Genomic DNA, 19,238 nt, shown 5'->3' with positions numbered 1-19,238 from the left:
AAGAGTTTCTCTTTACCCAGGAGGCCAATCACATCACAACACGTGTCAGCGTTAGAATAAAGCTCCTAGAGTATAAAGCTCCTAGAGTCCCACATCGATCGCAGACGAAAGCCGAAGACTCTCCTCAACTATAAAAGAAAATCATTATCCTACAATTAAGGACAAATGCCATTACTGTACTTAAACTCATCATTAGAACCTACTAATGATGTCACGCCCCGATCCTGACATACGTTCATGATCGACACGTGACGTCACCAATTACCCGTATATCTAACATTTCCCGCCTTTGGGATATGTACAAAGCATATATCAAGATTAGAATTTCATAGCATTTTTCGTATATTTTATGGTTGCATCTAACCTCCTCGTTAGACTGTCTACGTACCCTCAACAGGGATCAAGTCATTCGTAGTTCGTCCTTCGCTACAACTCGACATATATCACAGTCCGTTCAAGCCAAAAGGCATAACATTCCTTCATCAAACACATGGACTTGACAATCATGAATTATTCGATTCAAGCTACATAACAAACCCACTTGACAATTAAGGTTTCTATTTCATCCATCATATAAACCATTATGTTTCAACATAAAATCGCAATTCATAGCATGTAATATATCAAAGAATCAACAAAGCACAATAGTATCCTCTAGTCGCATTAATCATTGATCTAATCGTATTAATAAAAATCATATTCAACATCATTCCACAATCACCTCAAGTAACCCATTCCATGAATCAATGAAACACGATATTAACATTTAATTATGTTAATCAGTCAACCAGATTACATATCAGTGCACGAAATTTAATAAAGGAATTCTACATAATTCCCTGCCTGGATTCCAAGTAATAACCTGATAATTCTAATTTATATTCACAAGGTCTATTGTGGGTAATTCTCATTCACTCGAATCCAGGGTTCTAGTCTAACTTATAGAAATGAGCAAGAGTAGGGATTCCGGACTACTTAACAGAATCTAAACTAAATTATGATCGCCTATCAAAATGTGCCAAGTACAACTAATCATCATCATTATCTCTAAAATGCGTATGGTCCCTCATCGCGGATATACCAAGCAGAACCATAGACATAATCTCATCGTCTAGGCAGTGATCACCCATCGCAGATATACCAAGCATGATCACCTATGAATACATATGGTTCCTCATCGCATATATATCAAGCAGAACCATATGCATAATCTAATAACATAGGCAGTGATCACTCATCGCGGATATACCAAGCATGATCACCCTTAATAGTCCCCCATCGCGGATATACCAAGCAGAACTGTATTCTGTAACTCTAGGTAGTGATCACCCATCGCAGATATACCAAGCATGATCACTCCTAGAATGTGTATGGTCCCTCATCGCGGATATACCAAGCAGTATAGTCTAATCGTGCAAGCAGTGATCACCCATTGCGGATATACCAAGCATGATCACCCATGAAGTATGTATGGTCCCCCATCATGGAATATACCAAGCAAGATCATCCATGTACCAATGCTATATGGTGCAATCAAACCAACACACAACCTACCTCCTACCTCCACACTTATGATTTAAAACATGAGCACATACACCATCCATTTCTATATTTCCCATCTACATTCCAAAGCATTGTTTCGAATTATTACTATAAGCATCCACCACCTTAATCAACTCCTATTCTCAAGTATATGCAATTACTAAATGCATCACTTTCGACTTTAGTCTTAATTAGATTACTTGAGACTACTAATAACACTATGAGATCCAAGTACTATTTTGGTTAACTTGAATTAGCATGATAAAAATAAATGTAACATTTGAATGAAACACTTACAGAAAATAAGTGAAGATGCTATTTACAAATATAGATGTGCCTGTATATATAAGCCTTGGCAGTTGGTGCATATATATTTCCAGGGATATAAGTAAATTCCTTTGAATATGCATACATAGATATATGTATACGGTAAATAAGAAAACCATTTCATCCCTTCATTATTTTATACATACATATAAGGATTCGTTCTACTTCAGACATATGCAAAAAGGTTTGATAATGTTAAACCAATGAGATGGAATCAATATGTTCATCGATAATGGCTATTCACTATCATTCATATAAAAGCCATGTCTGACTAAATATGGACCACGTCTGACTAAATATATACAAATAACTCTAGCAACATTGTACTAAATATAAAGAGAAACAATTTCACATTATGAGACAATATAAATGTCGATTCCCCATCATCAACATTACATTAATGCATTCACTAACTTTAAAGCAACAAATGCAACATGATAAATGGGTAATTTTCAAATAAGGCTATACATACATAGTGTCAACCATCATCATGGTTGTCTACTAGCCCGAGATGTTAAGTAACAACTGAGAAAAGACACACCAAAGTAACAGAGTTATAGGTGTTCATCAAACAAAACCAAAGAGACTATCTCCCAATAGTAAGAGTCACATATAGTATGATGTAATGATCATCATATACTAACTATGAAAAATGAAAGGAAACCTTGGAATCCATTATAACATATAAATACGACAACCAAAACAACACTCAGCTATCAAATTGAAGAAATACAAACAAAGGCAGAAGAGGAACTTATAGCAGTAAGCTTTCTGATTCTATGGAATTTGGGCAACCATACCTTGCGACGGCATAGTTTAGCAGCACAGAACGGCAGCCAAGGAAAGGGGAATGATGGGTATGGTCCATAATCCTCGACCGAAGAGAACCCCCCTCATTGCTTCTCGATAGATCCCTTTTTTTTCTCCTTATTTCTTATGTTTTGTTTTATTATTATTATTATTTTCCTTCTTCTCATGACCACTAACCATCTTATCATACAAGTATAAAAGTTCTACATAATACTTCTCATAAGATTATGGGTTCACATTGTCATAAAAATAATCATACACATCATACTAATCATACATATCTAACCACATTTCATAAACGTTTCCAAGCTACAGTCGAATCACAATTAATAAACATAGATTGGTGCTAAAAATAAAAAATAAGAATTCAATAGAAAGCACATTTAATAAACAAGTATAACTTAATATGGTGCCACTAATACATATATCGAGACACATGTCAACTAGAAATGATACGTCATCGTGATGAGCCAACTAAGCTCCATCAAGCCTCAACAACAAACTAGAGATAAACGACACTCTAGAGTAGAGCACGTTGACTAGAACGTCAACCGCCGATAAGGTAGGTTCATTAAGGTCAACAATCTAAGGTTATTCAATTCGGAAGATCCGTATATTAGATTTCCGATCCGTGAGTTCTCAAAGGTCCAACAACTAATAACTAGGAGTTCACAAAATTGTACAACAATCCAACGATCAGATTGTCGTCAATCACACAAACAAGTGGTGATCCAATTTGATCACCACACCAAACAATTGAATTTCGGGAAACCGAGCTAGACATAGGTTCGTAGGATCACTAGAAGGTATTTAGTACTTAGACAACACTCGTGGACGGTCCCACGCACCGTCACATGTGGTGGTAGCCAAGGTGGAGGGTTTAGAAAACCTGAATTTTCAACATTAACTAAATGAGCTCAAATTTACATGGTAGCTAGAGCTTAACAAAGGGAAACACTTTTCACAACTAGGGCGACGATAAATTCTAATCGGAAATCGACCAAATTCACCGAAGAAAACCGGATTTTTAGGGTTCTAAACACCCAACTCTAAAATGAATACGAAAGCACGAACCAAACATACCAACTTGAAGATTATGAAGAGTAGATGAAGTTTCATACCTCACTTGAAGGAAATGGCTGCCCGAATCACCAAAAAAATGATAAAACCGCCGAAAAAGTTATGGCTTTGTGGCTTCAAACTGCAAAGATGGAAAAGAAAATGGGAAATCTAACACTACAGAGATGTAAGGCTCGTCAAAAGCTTTCCATGGACACCAAGATCACCCAAAATATAGCTCGGACGGAGGAGATACAAGCAGGTCAAGTTGGTGGATTAACAAGTCCAATCTCCCCCCAAAACGGGTTAGAATCAGACGCCTCCCCCTTTTTTTTTTTTTTTTTTTTTTTTTTGGAAACCTTCCCCCTTTAATTTGATTGGTCCTTCTCCTTCTAGCTGATTGGTCCCCTTATTTTTGCTTAAATCTGATTAGGCTTCTTCCTTGTGGAAGTTTAATTGATTTAAAATCTATAGTTTAGTAAAACAACTTCAAATGTCCGTAACTATACCGTTATAATCTGGACTCGAAAACAGCTTTCGCCTATACATTTGTGGTTTCAAGATCTATTCAAAAATATAAATTGTGACCTCGAAAGGTCCACAGATTTTAAATAATTAATTTCTAAACATCAAACTACGTAACTAGTTTAATTAAAATCTAAATTCAAACAAATTAAAATAAATTCTTGAGAAATAATATAAAATCTCAATACTACAAATACGTAGATTGTAACAGTGAAATCCAAGAATGAAATTTCACAAATGATGATTATGCTTGAACGTATGTGTTGTGTAAACCCTTCACAATTAATGAGAACTCATCTACCCCGTGGACGTAGCCAAACTTAGGGTGAACCATATACATTTTGTGTTTGCTTCTTTATCTCTATCTCTTACATATTATCCTCACTAGGTAACCGGAGTAACCGAACGATCACAAACTTGACACTTTACGTTGTTCCAAAGTCTTACTGATTTTGTGCATCAACATATTTCATAGTAAACCAGTGGACATGATTTCTTCCCTTGTTTGAACAGCAAGCTCTTCTCAAAGAAAACACACAGACATATCCAAATAATCCCACATACCAGTACTTAGGATACTCAAATACGGTATATAATAAATTAGTCAGATAAACGATTTTATCTTCCCTGTCTTATTCCCTGAAACTCAAAAGTACTTGCCCAACGTGTTACCAAGCACTAAACCTTGTTTCCACATGGTCGAAAAAAACCAAAAGAAAAGACATTTGATTACTTGCTATTAATGGTCAATCCGTGCAAATGATCATGGTGGTGTACAAGTTATAAATTGCACATGACCTATTTTTCTGGCATGATTGGCATGCTGATTGTTGTGTGCCTGTAGCTTTCTAGAGATGTTCTGGTGAACTGATATGGTTAATTGCCAAAACCCAGAAGGAACTGCATGAAGGTGTTCCTTACGTACGACTGGCTTTTCAGAGATGATTTCTATTGATTTAATTTGCCAAACAGATAGTCAAGCTTATCTTTTTGTTATTTGTCTACATGACAAGTGAGTATTTTTTTTTATTATTAGAAGGCTTTTTAGCCAAAAGAGTTACTTAGATTGACATAATTTCTCACCTTGGTTTTTGACAATGAGTTTGTCCACCGTAAATGGTCATTTCGCAAAAAAATCTTTGACTATCGTCGTTAAATTGTCCCGTGAGCAACCGTTCGATCACCTTTAAGGGTACTCAACCAACCCCTCCACTTAATGAGGATGTTGATAGATTTTTCACTATAAAAAATGATTTATGTGGACAAACTCAATGATGACTTTTATCGATTTTCATTGTTAGGGATCAAAACAATCTCAAGGTACATTTTGACTAAAAACCCTTATTAGAAACAATATGACTATCTTAAACTAAATTAAGAGGAGAAAAGGGTTTTCAAGTGGTCTAAAGAATCTAGTTACGAATGTGTCCATATATGATCTGTTGGTGTAGTTTGGCTGGATACAAGCCAAATGAATGATGCGCAACATCACACACATCAAAGGAGTACAACATATTAATACACACTTTAAAAATATGTGATCCTACTACTAATGGCGTCAAGAGATTTTGATATAAAATATTTACTTAGATGCACACAAAGAGTCATCACACATTTAGACTATTGGGCTTAAATGGGTTATAAGTTGAGACACTATTAGTGCATGAATATTGGGCCGTTGGATTTCCAATGGAAAAAAAAATTTGAATTTTGATCTGGACCGTCCAATCACACATCAACGGTCCACGTTTTCCTCCAATTTTTTTTCAAAAAAAGAAAAAGAAAAAGGCACAACGGTCAGAATTATGACCGTTGGTCACGTGTCAACTTATAGGATGTTGGATTTTAATATTTTTTAAATCCAACGGTCTAGATGAATTACCTAAATTAAAATTTATAAAAAATTAACTAAAAATTATTAAAAATTGTTAAAAAATACAGAAAATATTAAAATGTTTTTTTTCCTATAAATACCAAACCCTCATCTTCCACCTTACACCATATCTCAATATTTTCAACACTTTTTACCAAAGCTTTCATATACTTTTTGTGTGAAAAAAATACCAAGAACCTCATCCTTTCTTGTTTTTGTCCATATAAACCCTACATCCCTACATCCATCTTCATTGTTTTCAAATCTTGAGTTCTTACTTGATCGCTGAGCGGTACACTTCATTGAAAGAGCCATATTGGCACTATACCCGTCAAAGTGACTTGATTGAGCACCAATGGGGATTGCAATAAGGTCAAGATAATTAAAAGGATCTTGTGGTGGAACAATAAAGTTCTTAGTTTATTTAGTGTTTTTTTTAAGTTTATTTGATGAGTTTATGTAATTTTATTTAGTGTGTTTTTAAGCTTATTTGATGAGTTTATGTAATTTTATTATGATAATGACATGTGACATGATGAGATTAGTTAAAAATCCTATCCGAAATTAAAACAATTTATTTATTTATTATTTTATAAGAAATTTAATAATATTTTAAATGGGCTGGATGCCAGCGCATTTTGTAGAGGTGGAGATGCATTTGGCCTATTACTGTTCATTGAGGTCTATCACTGTTCACTGAGTGGATTAAATTGGCTGAGTGCTAGCTCATTTTTTTTAAGGGTGGAGTTGCTCTTAGAGGCTCGATGATCCATCGCACACCTTGAATGTTGGTTACCACCGAGCAAATAAACAAACAAGAATACAAACGATTTAGATATAGTGATTCAACCAATCTTGTTTTCATCCATTCCGATAACCCCCTAAGCACCTATCACCTCAGATCTTAATCCTTTAAGTATTTTCGTTGAAGTGTTTCAAGCTTTCTCTTAACGCGCAGTTTCACTTCCCCAAGTATAACAAATTACAAGTAATTGAGGAGATTATTGAGGAGGTTCTGAAATTTGAAACTTTATACGAATTGAGAATAACAATGTTTACTTTTTGGATGGAAATTAGATACTTGTTTTTGCATACAGAACGAAAAATTATCTCTTAAAACCAATGCATAATCTTACTAGGTTACTTAACTCATTAAATGTTTAATACGTTCTCAAATATTTCCCTAATTATCCAATTAATATTTGCTATATAACATTACCGGTTACATGAGAGTATCTCTCATTTAGAACAGTTGGAGACAGCTAACTAGGATTCCTCTGCAGCCTTGATATCCCTTACAGAAAAAGAAGGGTTGAAGTCGCTACCAAATTATGAGGCTGTCTCCTACAAGATATTATTCCTGTAGTCTATCTGGACATTGACCGACCATCCACACAAAGTCCTCATCTCATCATGGACAACCCCTAACACTGGAAAAAGAAGAATTTGGATCCGTTCTGGACCTTAATGTCTGGATTCTAAAGATCAAATAATTCGGGCCACACAAAATGAATCTGACAGTTCCCATTAATTCATTTCGCTGACTCACCTCACACAAACCAACAATTCTGATTTCTTTTCCACACAAATGTGTGGCACAGATTGTTTGATTCCTAGGCTCTAGACAGTAAGGTCCGGAGCATATTCAAATCCGAAAAAGAAGGGTCTATAGCTTATTTGGTACAAGAATATCTAATATATATTTATAGTATATGTAAAATGAGATATCGGATGCATCATTCATGTGTGTCTCTGATTTCATCTTTACGCTAAGAATCTAAATAATCAAGTTCCAATATTAGACGAAGAAGAAGACGAAGAAAAGTTATAAATTAAGTTTAAAAGAGAAGTTGTCAATTATTAGTTGTTTCAAACGCAAGAAAGCTTGAAATGTAGCGATCTTGTACAAACACCGGCCTCATGTTCTAGTAATTCCTTTATTATTGTCAGGTTTGCTTACTCTAGAGAGGAAAAAAAAAACTCTCTTAATATTGTATTTCGGTTTGTTGCAAGAGTCGTTTCATCACAAGGTGTGAAAAAACACAATCTAACATGTTATGTTGCATTGATAAGAAAACTTTACACGAAAATTGGAAAACTTATCAATTGCGGCAAAAGCTCTCCAAGTTTGCAAAGCGTTTTAGCTTAGTAAAGGAGAAGGTTTTACGTGTACTGAAAACACAAGTCACTTGATCATATACTATTTCAAGTGTTTCTCCATTCCTCTTAAACTAAAATGATATGAGTTAAAATGAAAAGGTAGCCAAGAACAAAACAAAATTAAGAGTCTAAACTACAATGATACATATGACTCAATGCTACGAGTTTTATACATGACCTAACTGTTGCAAATATATATTAAACTCTTATATATTATATGTAATCGTTGATTTTTCCAGTTATACAAAAGTCAACAAGCCTTGCATGTATAATGAAGTGGACCTTGCATTTTAACACTCGATAGGATCCAGGTAAATATTCTTTGAACAGTTGGTCGAAGAACAGTTCTAAGTTCTAATCTATCTATATTCTATATTATTAAGAGAAGAGGGCTTGTCAACTTTTTGCCCCATTTTCTTCCAATTTTGCCCCTCACTTTTAAATACATAATGTTGACATGAGGAGGGCAAAATAGCAATTTTGTACCTTTTGAAAAATGACAATCATATCCCTATTTTCCTATTTTACCCTCACTTTTGATACACAATATTTACATAAAAAAGGCAAAATGGTAATTATGTAAAATTAAGAAAAGTATGCCCTTATTAAGAGATCCCATCATCATTATCTCATACTCTTTTTAAAACTTTTAAAAACTAATCAAATTGCTTAATCAAAAAACAAAAAGAAAAATGAAAATTTTCGCTTTGTTTATACCCTTGTAAAAAAAGAAAGAAAGTAGCCGTTGGATAACCTTGACCAACTGGACGAACAACTATAGAATTGGACCACACCCTACCAAACCGTTGTTAGATGAAACCAACACATATGTCGATTTTGTCTAACTTTCAACTTTTTTTTATGAGCCGTTGCAGAAAGAAAAGGCTTCGAGAATGTGTGGACTTCATTAAGAAGATGCCAATCACATGACGTGCAAACCAAGCATAATTTAAAAGCATCTCCAAAAGAGATGTTACAATATCCAGATCAGCATTATTAGTAAAAAAAGACAGTAACAATGTTTTTTAATCGAAAAGTTAAATTTGATGTGTTATGACATAGATTGGCAAATTTCACATTTGCTGCCAAAATTGACAGCAGTTTCAATCTTTTTTTAATTGGTTATTAAACGCATTTGATTAATTTTATTATTATTTTTATTTTAATATACTAGTTTAATGTAATAAAATAATAAGGTAACACATTTCTTACATGGTGAATGGATCAACTCGGCAAATGAGAAGGTAGAAGTTCAAATGAAAAGTTGCCAACATTCTTAAACTTGTGTTCTTGCTAATATAAGAAATTAAAGAAGTAATTAATTAACTTACTCCTCAATAAACATTGGATTAATCAAATTTTATGTTGTTATTATGTGTGACGGGTAATGTTAAAGAAACCATCTACTCGAACCATATTTTGTAGATCACATACATGACGGTTAATGATTGAATTCTTATTGAGATTGTCTTATTGAAAATTGAAAAAAAAAATTTAACTTAGAATATTTGTACCAAATTCCAGAAATAGCCTCGTCACAAACCTGAAATCACTTCGGCCAGCAGGCCCAGCACCACCTTCTTTTGTTTATGAAGAAACCAATTAAAGCACTACCCTTTCCCCTCCATCTCTCAATATATACCCACCGCCTCACACTTCTTCCTCTCAGTCAATCATCAACTCCATACCCTACAACAACGTTTCAGAGATGGAAAATGATCAAAAGAGCTCACCGGCAACAACAAAGAAGGAGAAGGCAGCGTGGTCGTTAAGGAAGGTGATCAGCAAAGAGTTATGGCCAAGGAAATTCTGTGTGTTCAAATGGAAGCGCGTGAACTTTCAGATCACCGTCCTTGACGACGTCGTCTTCAAGATACTATCCGTCGTGGAGGCCGTCGTTCTGGTCTCGACGCTCTGCTTCTTCTACCTTTGCTGCGGTTGCCACATCTGACCTACTATACTATTAATTATATTCCATAATTCATCGTTCTGATTAGTTAATTAATTTCTTAATTTGTATCTCCGTACTTCTTTCTTTCACTCTTTTATTTTTAATTTTTTTTTTTACACCTTGTGGAATATAATGGGGTATTAATTTGATGTTTTTTTGTTGCTTTTTTTTTTTTGCCAAAAATTGGGCATAAAAGTATGTAACTGGCTAGGGTTTTTGGTTCCTTGAGAATTCATTTGTGTAACAGTTGCTTTTTTAATTTTGAAAATAAACTCTGTTATGGTTTAATATGAACAATGTATACGTTTTGTTTTTCCAGTCTTACGCTCTTTGTATATTTTTTCGGTCTAGTAGGTTATCCGGTTATTCGAAAAAGGTTGAAGTTTAGAGTAGCTAGGTTAATGTCATGATGATCCTAAGGAGGAGGGGAGGTGGTGGTGGTGGTGGGTGGGTGGGTGGGTGGGTGGGGGGAGGGTAAGGCCAGGGTTTGTTGATCGGGTCTACCAACAAAGAGAAAAACATGTAACCTTGATGTCGAGAGTTCTGTTTTACTTTAAAGAATTTACATGAAACCTATTATTCATGAAATAGAGAGATTTTTGTAATGCGAGAATGATATTGTACATAGTGTTATAATTTTACATGTTATAATTTGTAGGTGGTGTAGTGCTTATACTATGCACCAGACCCAACAATAATATTTAGAAACACAAATCTGATTGCATTCATAGTAATAGGGTTCATTTTATTAAGGATGATGTCAGTTCTGTATGTCTAGATAATACTATTGTTAATATATTTGCTAATCTGGGTTTGAACCCTCAATTTATATACATTTTGAGAAAATTATGTCATATTATTCTCTACAAAAATCGGTGAAGTCTATTATAGTCTAGAATCACTATACCAATACTCACTGCTACAGAAAAGTGTTTTCGCGAGGAAAACTAGTTCGTTACACAAGGCTGAATTTTGTCGCGTCAACTTTGGGGCTACAAAATCTTTGTTGCCCAGATGTTCTCACGCAAAAATCGAGAAGCAAACAATTACACGACGAAGGAAAATTTTTCATCATATAAGGCTTTTTATGACACGTGGAATTAAGATAAAAGGCGTTTGTTGTGTCAAAGTTCAAGGGATAAAGGCTTGTCGTCATGTCAAGTTTGAGGTTATGACAGAATTGTCGCATTGAGGTTAAGGCGACGATAGGATTTTATTAGGTAACACCTTGCGTGACAAATCTTTTCGTCTGGTAAAACAGGATGCAACAAAATTTGTTTGTGCATGTGCTAGACTTTTTTTTAGCTTAAAAGCCTTATATTGATAAAAAGAAATACCAAAAAGACTATTTTAAAATGAGACTCTTTCGTAAAATTGTACAACAAATCTCATAAGGACACGGAAAGTCTCGTTGCCATTTCTCATTGACAAATACAGTTGCATCAAAAGCAAAGGGGGCTCAGGGGGGTAACTAGAGTAACAGTCTAGACTCGAGTCCGAAATGGCTTCTTCTTCATCTCCCGCCTCCTCCTCCGCTTCCCCACTCCAACGCCTCTCCACCTTCAAATCCTCAACCCCCACCTCCGCCATCGCCACCGCATCCCCTTTAGACACATTCGCCTCAGACCCAATCTTCTCTGTCTTCCTCTCCCACTCTTTCTCCTCCACCACCTTCTCCTCCGCCGCCCTCTCCTCCGGCTCCCCCGCCTCTACCGCCGAAAAGCTCCAGCACGCCATCCGCCTCCTCGAGTCTCAGCTCCGCTCCGAGGTCCTCTCCCGCCACTCCGACCTCCTCGCCCAGCTCTCCTCCCTCCACCACGCCGATCACGCCCTTTCCACCGTTCGATCCTCCGTTGCCGCCCTCCAGTCCTCCCTCCGCCACACCCGGTCTGAGCTCTCCGACCCCCTCGCCTCCATCTGCACCCTCACCATCCAGCTCCAAAATCTCCACGCCTCCTCCGATCTTCTCCACCACTCCATCAGAGCCCTACGCCTCTCAAGTAAGCTCCGGTCCCTCGCCTCCGATGACCCCGACCGCCTCGATCTTGCCAAGGCTGCTCAGCTCCATTGCGAGATCTTAGCTCTTTACAACGAGTACGACCTCGCCGGCATTGATGTTGTCGATTCCGAGCTCGAGTGGGTCAAGGAGACGGGAGACAAGTTGCGTACGGAGGCGATGAAGGTTTTGGAGAGAGGGATGGAGGGTTTGAACCAGGCCGAGGTTGGGACTGGTCTGCAGGTGTTTTACAATTTGGGAGAGCTGAGACAGGCGATGGATCAGCTGATTAACAAGTACAAGGGAATGGGGATGAAGAGTGTGAGTGCAGCATTGGATATGAAGGCGATTTCTGGGTCGGGAGGAGGTGGGTTTGGGCCGGGTGGGATCAGAGGAGGCGGGGGCACGCCGCAGATTGGCAGTGGTGGGAAGGCGAGGGAGGCGATTTGGCAGAGGATGGGGAGTTGTATGGATCAGCTGCATTCGATAATGGTTGCGGTGTGGCACTTGCAGAGGGTGTTGTCGAAGAAGCGTGACCCATTTACTCATGTATTGCTGCTTGATGAGGTTATTCAGGTGAGAGGGGTTGTCCAATTGGGTTTGCTTTTCAATTGCTTGACTATTTGATTTTGTAGGAATGATAGAGAGTATGAATTTACTTGTGCTCCTCATTTCTGTATTAGTTAACAGATAAATGAAAACAATTTTACTAGATTGGAAACTGGAATTGGGTCATACTTAATCCGTTAATTGGCAGTTCCTAGAAGATTTATCATCTTATAGTGGCCTTACTGAAGTCTGAACAGTCATTAACCGCCTTCTACTCTCGAAGTTGGGTTCTTTTTCCTTTTTTCTGATCATCTGTAACAATGTTATATTTAGGTTAGCGATCAATGTGCACAATGTACCCATGAACTGCTACAGTTTGTTTTGTTTACTTTGTATTTTGGTTTACAAGTATGTCGTTAATTTTCGGAGTACGATTATTGATTTGCGCTACCAATGAGTAACCTACAAAATCGACATAAATTTTTTTTGTCTCTGCAATGGTTGACTTGCAGTTCTATCCTGACTTGAATTAAGGTTTCCCATTAGTATTTAATTCTGATAACTTTGCTGCTTGATTGCTAACAATATTGGCAATGATTGTTACTGTTCAACCTGTCTAAAAGCAATAACTTTTACTCACATTATATATTACTTGCTTAGGAAGGTGAGCCTATGATAACAGATAGAGTGTGGGAGGCCCTTGTGAAGGCATTTGCCAACCAAATGAAGTCTGCTTTCACTGCATCAAGTTTTGTTAAAGAGGTTTTCACTATGGGGTATCCGAAGCTTTTCTCTATGATAGATAATCTTCTTGAAAGAATTGCACGCGACACAGATGTCAAAGGGGTTTTACCGGCTATTACGTCAGAGGGAAAGGAACAACTGGTTGCAGCTGTTGAAATATTCCAAAAATCATTTTTGGGACTTTGCTTGGGTCGCTTGTCAGACCTTGTGAATACTGTATTTCCAGTGTCCAGCCGTGGAAGTGTTCCCTCTAAAGAACATATCTCAAGAATTATATCACGGATTCAAGAAGAAATAGAATCTGTTCAGTTGGATGGGCACTTGACTCTTCTTGTATTGCGTGAAATTGGCAAGGTTCTTCTCCTACTTGGTGAACGAGCTGAGTACCAGGTAATCTTTTAGTTCTTGCATAATATTCCCAAGGTAGACACGTGATCCTAGTCTTCTTTTGACTGATGTCTAGGCGTCTAAAGCTAGATGTAATGAGCTCAATAATATGGTTTCCATTAAATACAAATCATACATTTCATGCCTTCATTTGTAGATTCTGCATAATCTGAATATATTAGTTAAGTTCAATGTCTATTTATTTCATTGCCCAAGCTGTTTCACTTGCTCAATTGTCATGTTTTTCTTTGTTGTTGTTATACCTATATATTGTGAATCTGATGGCTTAATCTTAATTAGAGAAAGGCAGTTGAATGCGACTAATGGAAAGTCAAGTTCATGTATCATTATGGAGGAAATATAAATCAATTTTATTCTGTGTGGATTTATTTTTCAAATAATCGTCAACGTTCTTATTAAGATTGGTAAGTCAAAGGATAGCCAGTTCTCTTGAAAGGTTATGCCGGATAACTATGATTGATCTATAGGAACTCATTTGAAAGGCATACGTATATAATAGAAATGTATGCTGACCCTTTGATTTTGAAAAGTGAATTTTTTGCCCGTGTTCAAAATTTTCTCATTCTATTAGTATGTCCTTGTTCAAATTTTCTCATTCTATTATTATGTCCACAATGGCAGATATCAACTGGTCCTGAAGCACGTCAAGTCAATGGTCCTGCAACTCCTGCACAGCTCAAGAACTTCATGTTATGTCAGTATCTCCAAGAAATTCATACACGCATATCATCTATGGTTACAGGACTGCCCACTATTGCATCAGATGTGCTGTCTCCCTCGTTAGGTGCAATATACGGGGTTGCTTGTGACTCACTGACGTCCTTGTTCCAAGCTATGCTTGAGCGTCTTGAATCTTGCATCTTGCAAATTCATGAACAGAGATTTGGTGTGCTAGGCATGGATGCCGCTATGGACAACAATGCTTCACCTTACATGGAGGAGTTGCAAAAGTGCATTCTTCACTTCCGTAGTGAGTTCCTGTCTAGGCTTTTGCCTCCAAAATCTGCCACGGTTGGAACAGAGACCATCTGCACTAGGCTTGTTAGGAGCATGGCTGCACGGGTTTTAATATTCTTTATCAGACATGCTTCTCTTATCAGACCCCTTTCAGAATCAGGGAAACTAAGGATGGCCAGGGACATGGCTGAGCTAGAATTAGCAGTAGGCCAAAACTTGTTCCCAGTAGAGCAACTTGGTGCGCCATACAGAGCCCTTCGAGCATTTCGACCTCTTATTTTCTTGGAGACTTCCCAACTCGGAGGTTCTCCTCTTCTTCAAGATCTACCACCAAGCGTCATACTTCACCATCTTTACTCCCGAGGTCCTGATGAATTGCAATCACCGCTGCAAAGGAACAAACTAACACCTCTGCAATATTCATTGTGGCTAGATTCTCAAGGAGAGGATCAGGTATGGAAGGGTATCAAAGCAACACTAGATGACTATGCCACGCATGTAAGGGCCCGAGGTGACAAAGAGTTCAGCCCTGTCTATCCTCTAATGCTTCGGCTAGGGTCATCTTTGACCGAAAATGCTCGTGCGACCCAAAAGTCTTGATGCCCGGTGTATCTCTTTGTAAGGTACATGACTTTTCCTTTTCCTTTTTTTTTTTTTTTAATACTAAGAATCGTAGTAACCTTTTACTTCTTATGGCATTTCAGCTGATCATTTTGTTATTCTCTTCAGTATTTAGGTCAGCTTTTTCGATAGGTTCATGTAATTAAATAGCCACACTACACAACTACACATGGTAAATTGTACTGTTACAGTTCCATACCAACCGAATTAAGTTTTTGTTTCTTCAATATATTTCTCCACAAACTTTGGTGGTGACTTCAACTAGTTTTAATGTAGGGAACTTTAACGAAAAGCTCATGGTACTGTTCACTTTAACAAAAAACCACATTTTTACACCAAAAAATCAATCCTGATACTATTCACTTTACCCTTTATTTTGTCCTTATCGTTAAAACTCAAAGTTTTCAAATTTTTTTCATTAGTTTTCCTTTTAACGTATGTAATCGTTTTGGTATTAGAAATATTTCATGGCCTGTTTATCTGCCGCAACTTACAGTTTCCAGCTTTTTGTGCCCATGGGTTTTTTTTTTCGTCTCACTTCTCTTCCTTAAGATGGTAGGATTAGTCGGGATTGATTTTCTTAATATCTAATCCTCTTCTAATTCCCTTTAAATTAAAAATCATTCACTTACATCGTCAATATACCCTTCAAATTTGAGATTTTTTTTCATTCCAAATCCAATCATGTGTATCAAATGAGCCCTTGAGAGTTTAAAAGGTCTTGTTTGGTATCAAGGATTGCACTGAATTGCGGAAAGACTGGATTGAATTAAAGAATATTGAGTGTTAATTAATGAAAACTGGATGTCTAACTTCTAAATTTCGTCCAAGTTTAAGATAGAATATAAGGGAAATACTAATCACTTTTGATTCATTGAAGAATTTTGGAGGGATAAGTTTTCTTTATGACTACTATCCTTTGTCTTCAAATTAGACAATTCATAAATTAGCATCTATTTCATCCTTGGTTGTATATCTAATCCCATTTTTGACACCAGCCAGCCAAAAGGTTGCTTATCTTTTAGAATTAACATGGAAGTTCAATCCTCTTCCTCTAAGTGATCTTATGATCTAAAAGCCATTGAGGAAAGTGCATATTTTACCAAAAAAAAAAAAAAAAAAAAAAAAAATAAACTAGCCAAAGTTGCTTTCAGAACATTTTTCATTGGAACTCCCCGAAAAAACGAGTCCAAATTAACCATTCACAAGTATTCTCGTTTGGAAGTTGTTTTAAAATGGTTGAAAGCAAATGAGGTGTTTTTGGGAATTGTATTTAGATTTCAAAAACACTTGAAGTGTTTTTTGGAAGAAGCATCAATTATGTGATTCTTGTAGAAAGCACTTCAAGTGTTTTTTAATATTCACTTTCATTTTTACTAAGAATTGGTGTAAAAAATAATTTCATCAAAAGTAATGTTAGTCATTTTAAAAGAACTTTTAAACGAAATTGCTAGCTAAAAGTGGTTAGCCAAAAGAGGAAAAAAAAAAAAAAATTGGCCCAATCTTTTTATCTTCTTCTCTCTTACATAGTAATTCAATCTCATTAAAAAATTACTAAATATTTCATGGTTGCCAAAACTAGAAGATAATCTTATGTCTGGATCGTTCACTTATATAGTATGAGACAATTAGGTAGGACAAGTTTGAGAAATTTTTGTGTGGACATTAATACGTGGTATTATCATTTTATATGTTATAATATGAGTGAACGACATAATTAATATGTGACACTCTAGGATATATTACTTAAAAAATAAAAACAGTAATATAATTTGAGTAATATAACCATGTGGCAATATTCTGCATACACTTGAAATTACTCAACCAAGGGTGAGGGAGACCAAATACAGGTCCCCCATGAGTGTGAATATTGCTGTAAAGTCCCTGATAGGAGCATATTTATGCGACTTAATTGGCTTGTTCTCGTGCATTTACGTTGTGTTTCCTTAGTTATTTTAGTGTTTAAAGTCACTTTTGTGTGTTTTCAGATTCCAAGGACAAAGTATGCAAGAAGTTGCATTTTGGAGCATTTTGGAGCAAAATGGAGCTTGGAATGATTATCACATGCTCGGAGCACAAGGAATGGACGTAATTGAAGATTTGAAGAACGAAGGATTCCTAATTGACGAAGGATTCCTAATTGAAGATGGATTCCTATTCACACAAGGATTCCTAGAAGAACAAGGATTCCTACTCCAAGAAGGATTCCTACTTGAAATAGGAAAGTTAAGCCAAGGTTTCCTACTTTGGTTTGACCTTTCCTAAATGTTCCTAAGTTTTATCAACTTTGAAGGCATCCTAAGCATTCTAGGACATCAAATACACATCTCTTGCACATTGTGAACCCTTGCCGCACCCCATTGACATTTCCTCTTCCTTGCCGTGCAAGGGAGAGGGTTATTTCCTGATTCTATGCTTTAAAACACATTCCTAATGTGTTTTAGGACCTTGCCGCATATCCCCTTGCCTTTTCCTTTAATTTTCTGATTGTGTTTCCTATTTTTAGAAGCCTTAGACTTAATTTCTGATTACCTAAATAACCTAGGGTTTTAATTCTTGAAATCCTTTAAATAAACTCCCTTTGTGCAGCCACAAATCATCCATATACTGACCATTCACGCCAAAACCTCCATTCCACTCTCAGCCGCACCATGCTACCACCATTCACCCTATTTTCTGCCCAGAAACTACCCTAGCCGACCCCTACATTCATCCTAACCATAAACCCATCATTCTACATCATCCATAACTCCCTAAACTCACCCCCAACCCTTGTGCCGCAGCAAAGGAGAGGAAAAAGAAGTGCTTGAAGGTTCTAGCTGTTCAACATCGAATCGTTGGAATATTTAGGTGTTCTCTTTCTTATATTTACAATGTATAAATCTGTTTTCCTTTGTTTTGTGAACATGAGGAACTAAACCTTTTTGGCTAGGGGGTTATTCAATACCATGATTATGCTTGCAAGATGAATTGATTACGTCTAATTGTTATTTCATGAATTGTGAATGCAATTTGCTTAACCGTTTGATTGATGACTTATTTTTGTGTGTTGATTAAGGTGGCCAACTTAGTTTTCATGCAGGAATTTGAAGCTAAAATATAAGGAAGTTTCACCTAATAGTTACAACCTTATATTTGCAAGTAGTGGAGGTCGCTTATAAACGATCGTGTTAAGTGAATTCTTGGCAAACGTTTCATGCTTTTCATAGTAACAATTGCCTCGTCAATGCTTATAGTTTTCATGAAGCTTAATGATCTTTGATTGTATCTTTATTGTGCTTTTCACGTAAGGGACTTTTAGAGAATGTTTTGAGTTGTTGCATGTGCATTCCCATCCAATTCAATAATTTAAGGAAGACTTGAAGGTTAAAAAAGTGCTATCACAGTTAACCTAGGGCATTGAGATTCATGGTTTATTGAAAGAAGCAATTGGAAATCAAATTTGAATGCAAATGTATCAAGTGTGGAGAAGAACCCTCTAGTTACCCCATATCTCATCAATTCACCTAATTTTGTCTAAGAATCTGTTTTCATTGTTCTTGTCTTAATTTAATTATTTTCGTCCAAAATCAACCCCACCTTATTTCTTTGAGTCATATTAATTAGAACTTGTCTTAGATTATGTTTTTAAATGTTTTAGGTCATTAGAAAACCAAATTTCATCCAAGTTTGTGTTAGAGTCCCAAAACTGCCCATAAAGTGTTTTAAGGCAGTTT

The 19,238-nt window shown here is 36.4% G+C and overlaps 2 protein-coding genes across 4 annotated transcripts; both read left to right on the top strand.

Annotated features, from left to right (window-relative positions):
* Positions 1-9,879: 9,879 nt before the first annotated feature.
* Positions 9,880-10,535, top strand: LOC103443181 (uncharacterized). The gene has a single exon (XM_008381981.4). It carries the CDS (start codon positions 10,005-10,007, stop codon positions 10,245-10,247), a length of 243 nt encoding a protein of 80 aa, XP_008380203.1. The 5' UTR covers positions 9,880-10,004; the 3' UTR covers positions 10,248-10,535.
* Positions 10,536-11,626: 1,091 nt separating this feature from the next.
* LOC103443179 (conserved oligomeric Golgi complex subunit 5) lies at positions 11,627-18,492 on the top strand. Of its 3 annotated transcripts, none has more exons than XM_070805079.1 (4): positions 11,627-12,819; positions 13,453-13,926; positions 14,566-15,524; positions 17,511-18,492. In XM_070805079.1, the coding sequence occupies exons 1-3, from the start codon at positions 11,749-11,751 to the stop codon at positions 15,499-15,501; spliced, it is 2,481 nt and encodes an 826-aa protein (XP_070661180.1). In that variant the 5' UTR covers positions 11,627-11,748; the 3' UTR covers positions 15,502-15,524; positions 17,511-18,492. The 3 variants fall into 3 exon arrangements, with proteins under 3 accessions (XP_070661180.1, XP_008380201.3, XP_008380200.3); XM_008381979.4 differs by lacking the exon at positions 17,511-18,492 and adding an exon at positions 15,631-15,786; XM_008381978.4 differs by lacking the exon at positions 17,511-18,492 and adding an exon at positions 15,606-15,786.
* The last annotated feature ends 746 nt before the right edge of the window (positions 18,493-19,238 follow it).

The sequence above is a fragment of the Malus domestica genome, chromosome 09, assembly GCF_042453785.1.
Source record: "Malus domestica chromosome 09, GDT2T_hap1".
Classification (NCBI taxonomy): Eukaryota; Viridiplantae; Streptophyta; class Magnoliopsida; order Rosales; family Rosaceae; genus Malus; species Malus domestica.
The sequence above is the reverse complement of the archived record's forward strand: the minus strand, read 5'-3'. Positions and strand labels throughout refer to the sequence as shown.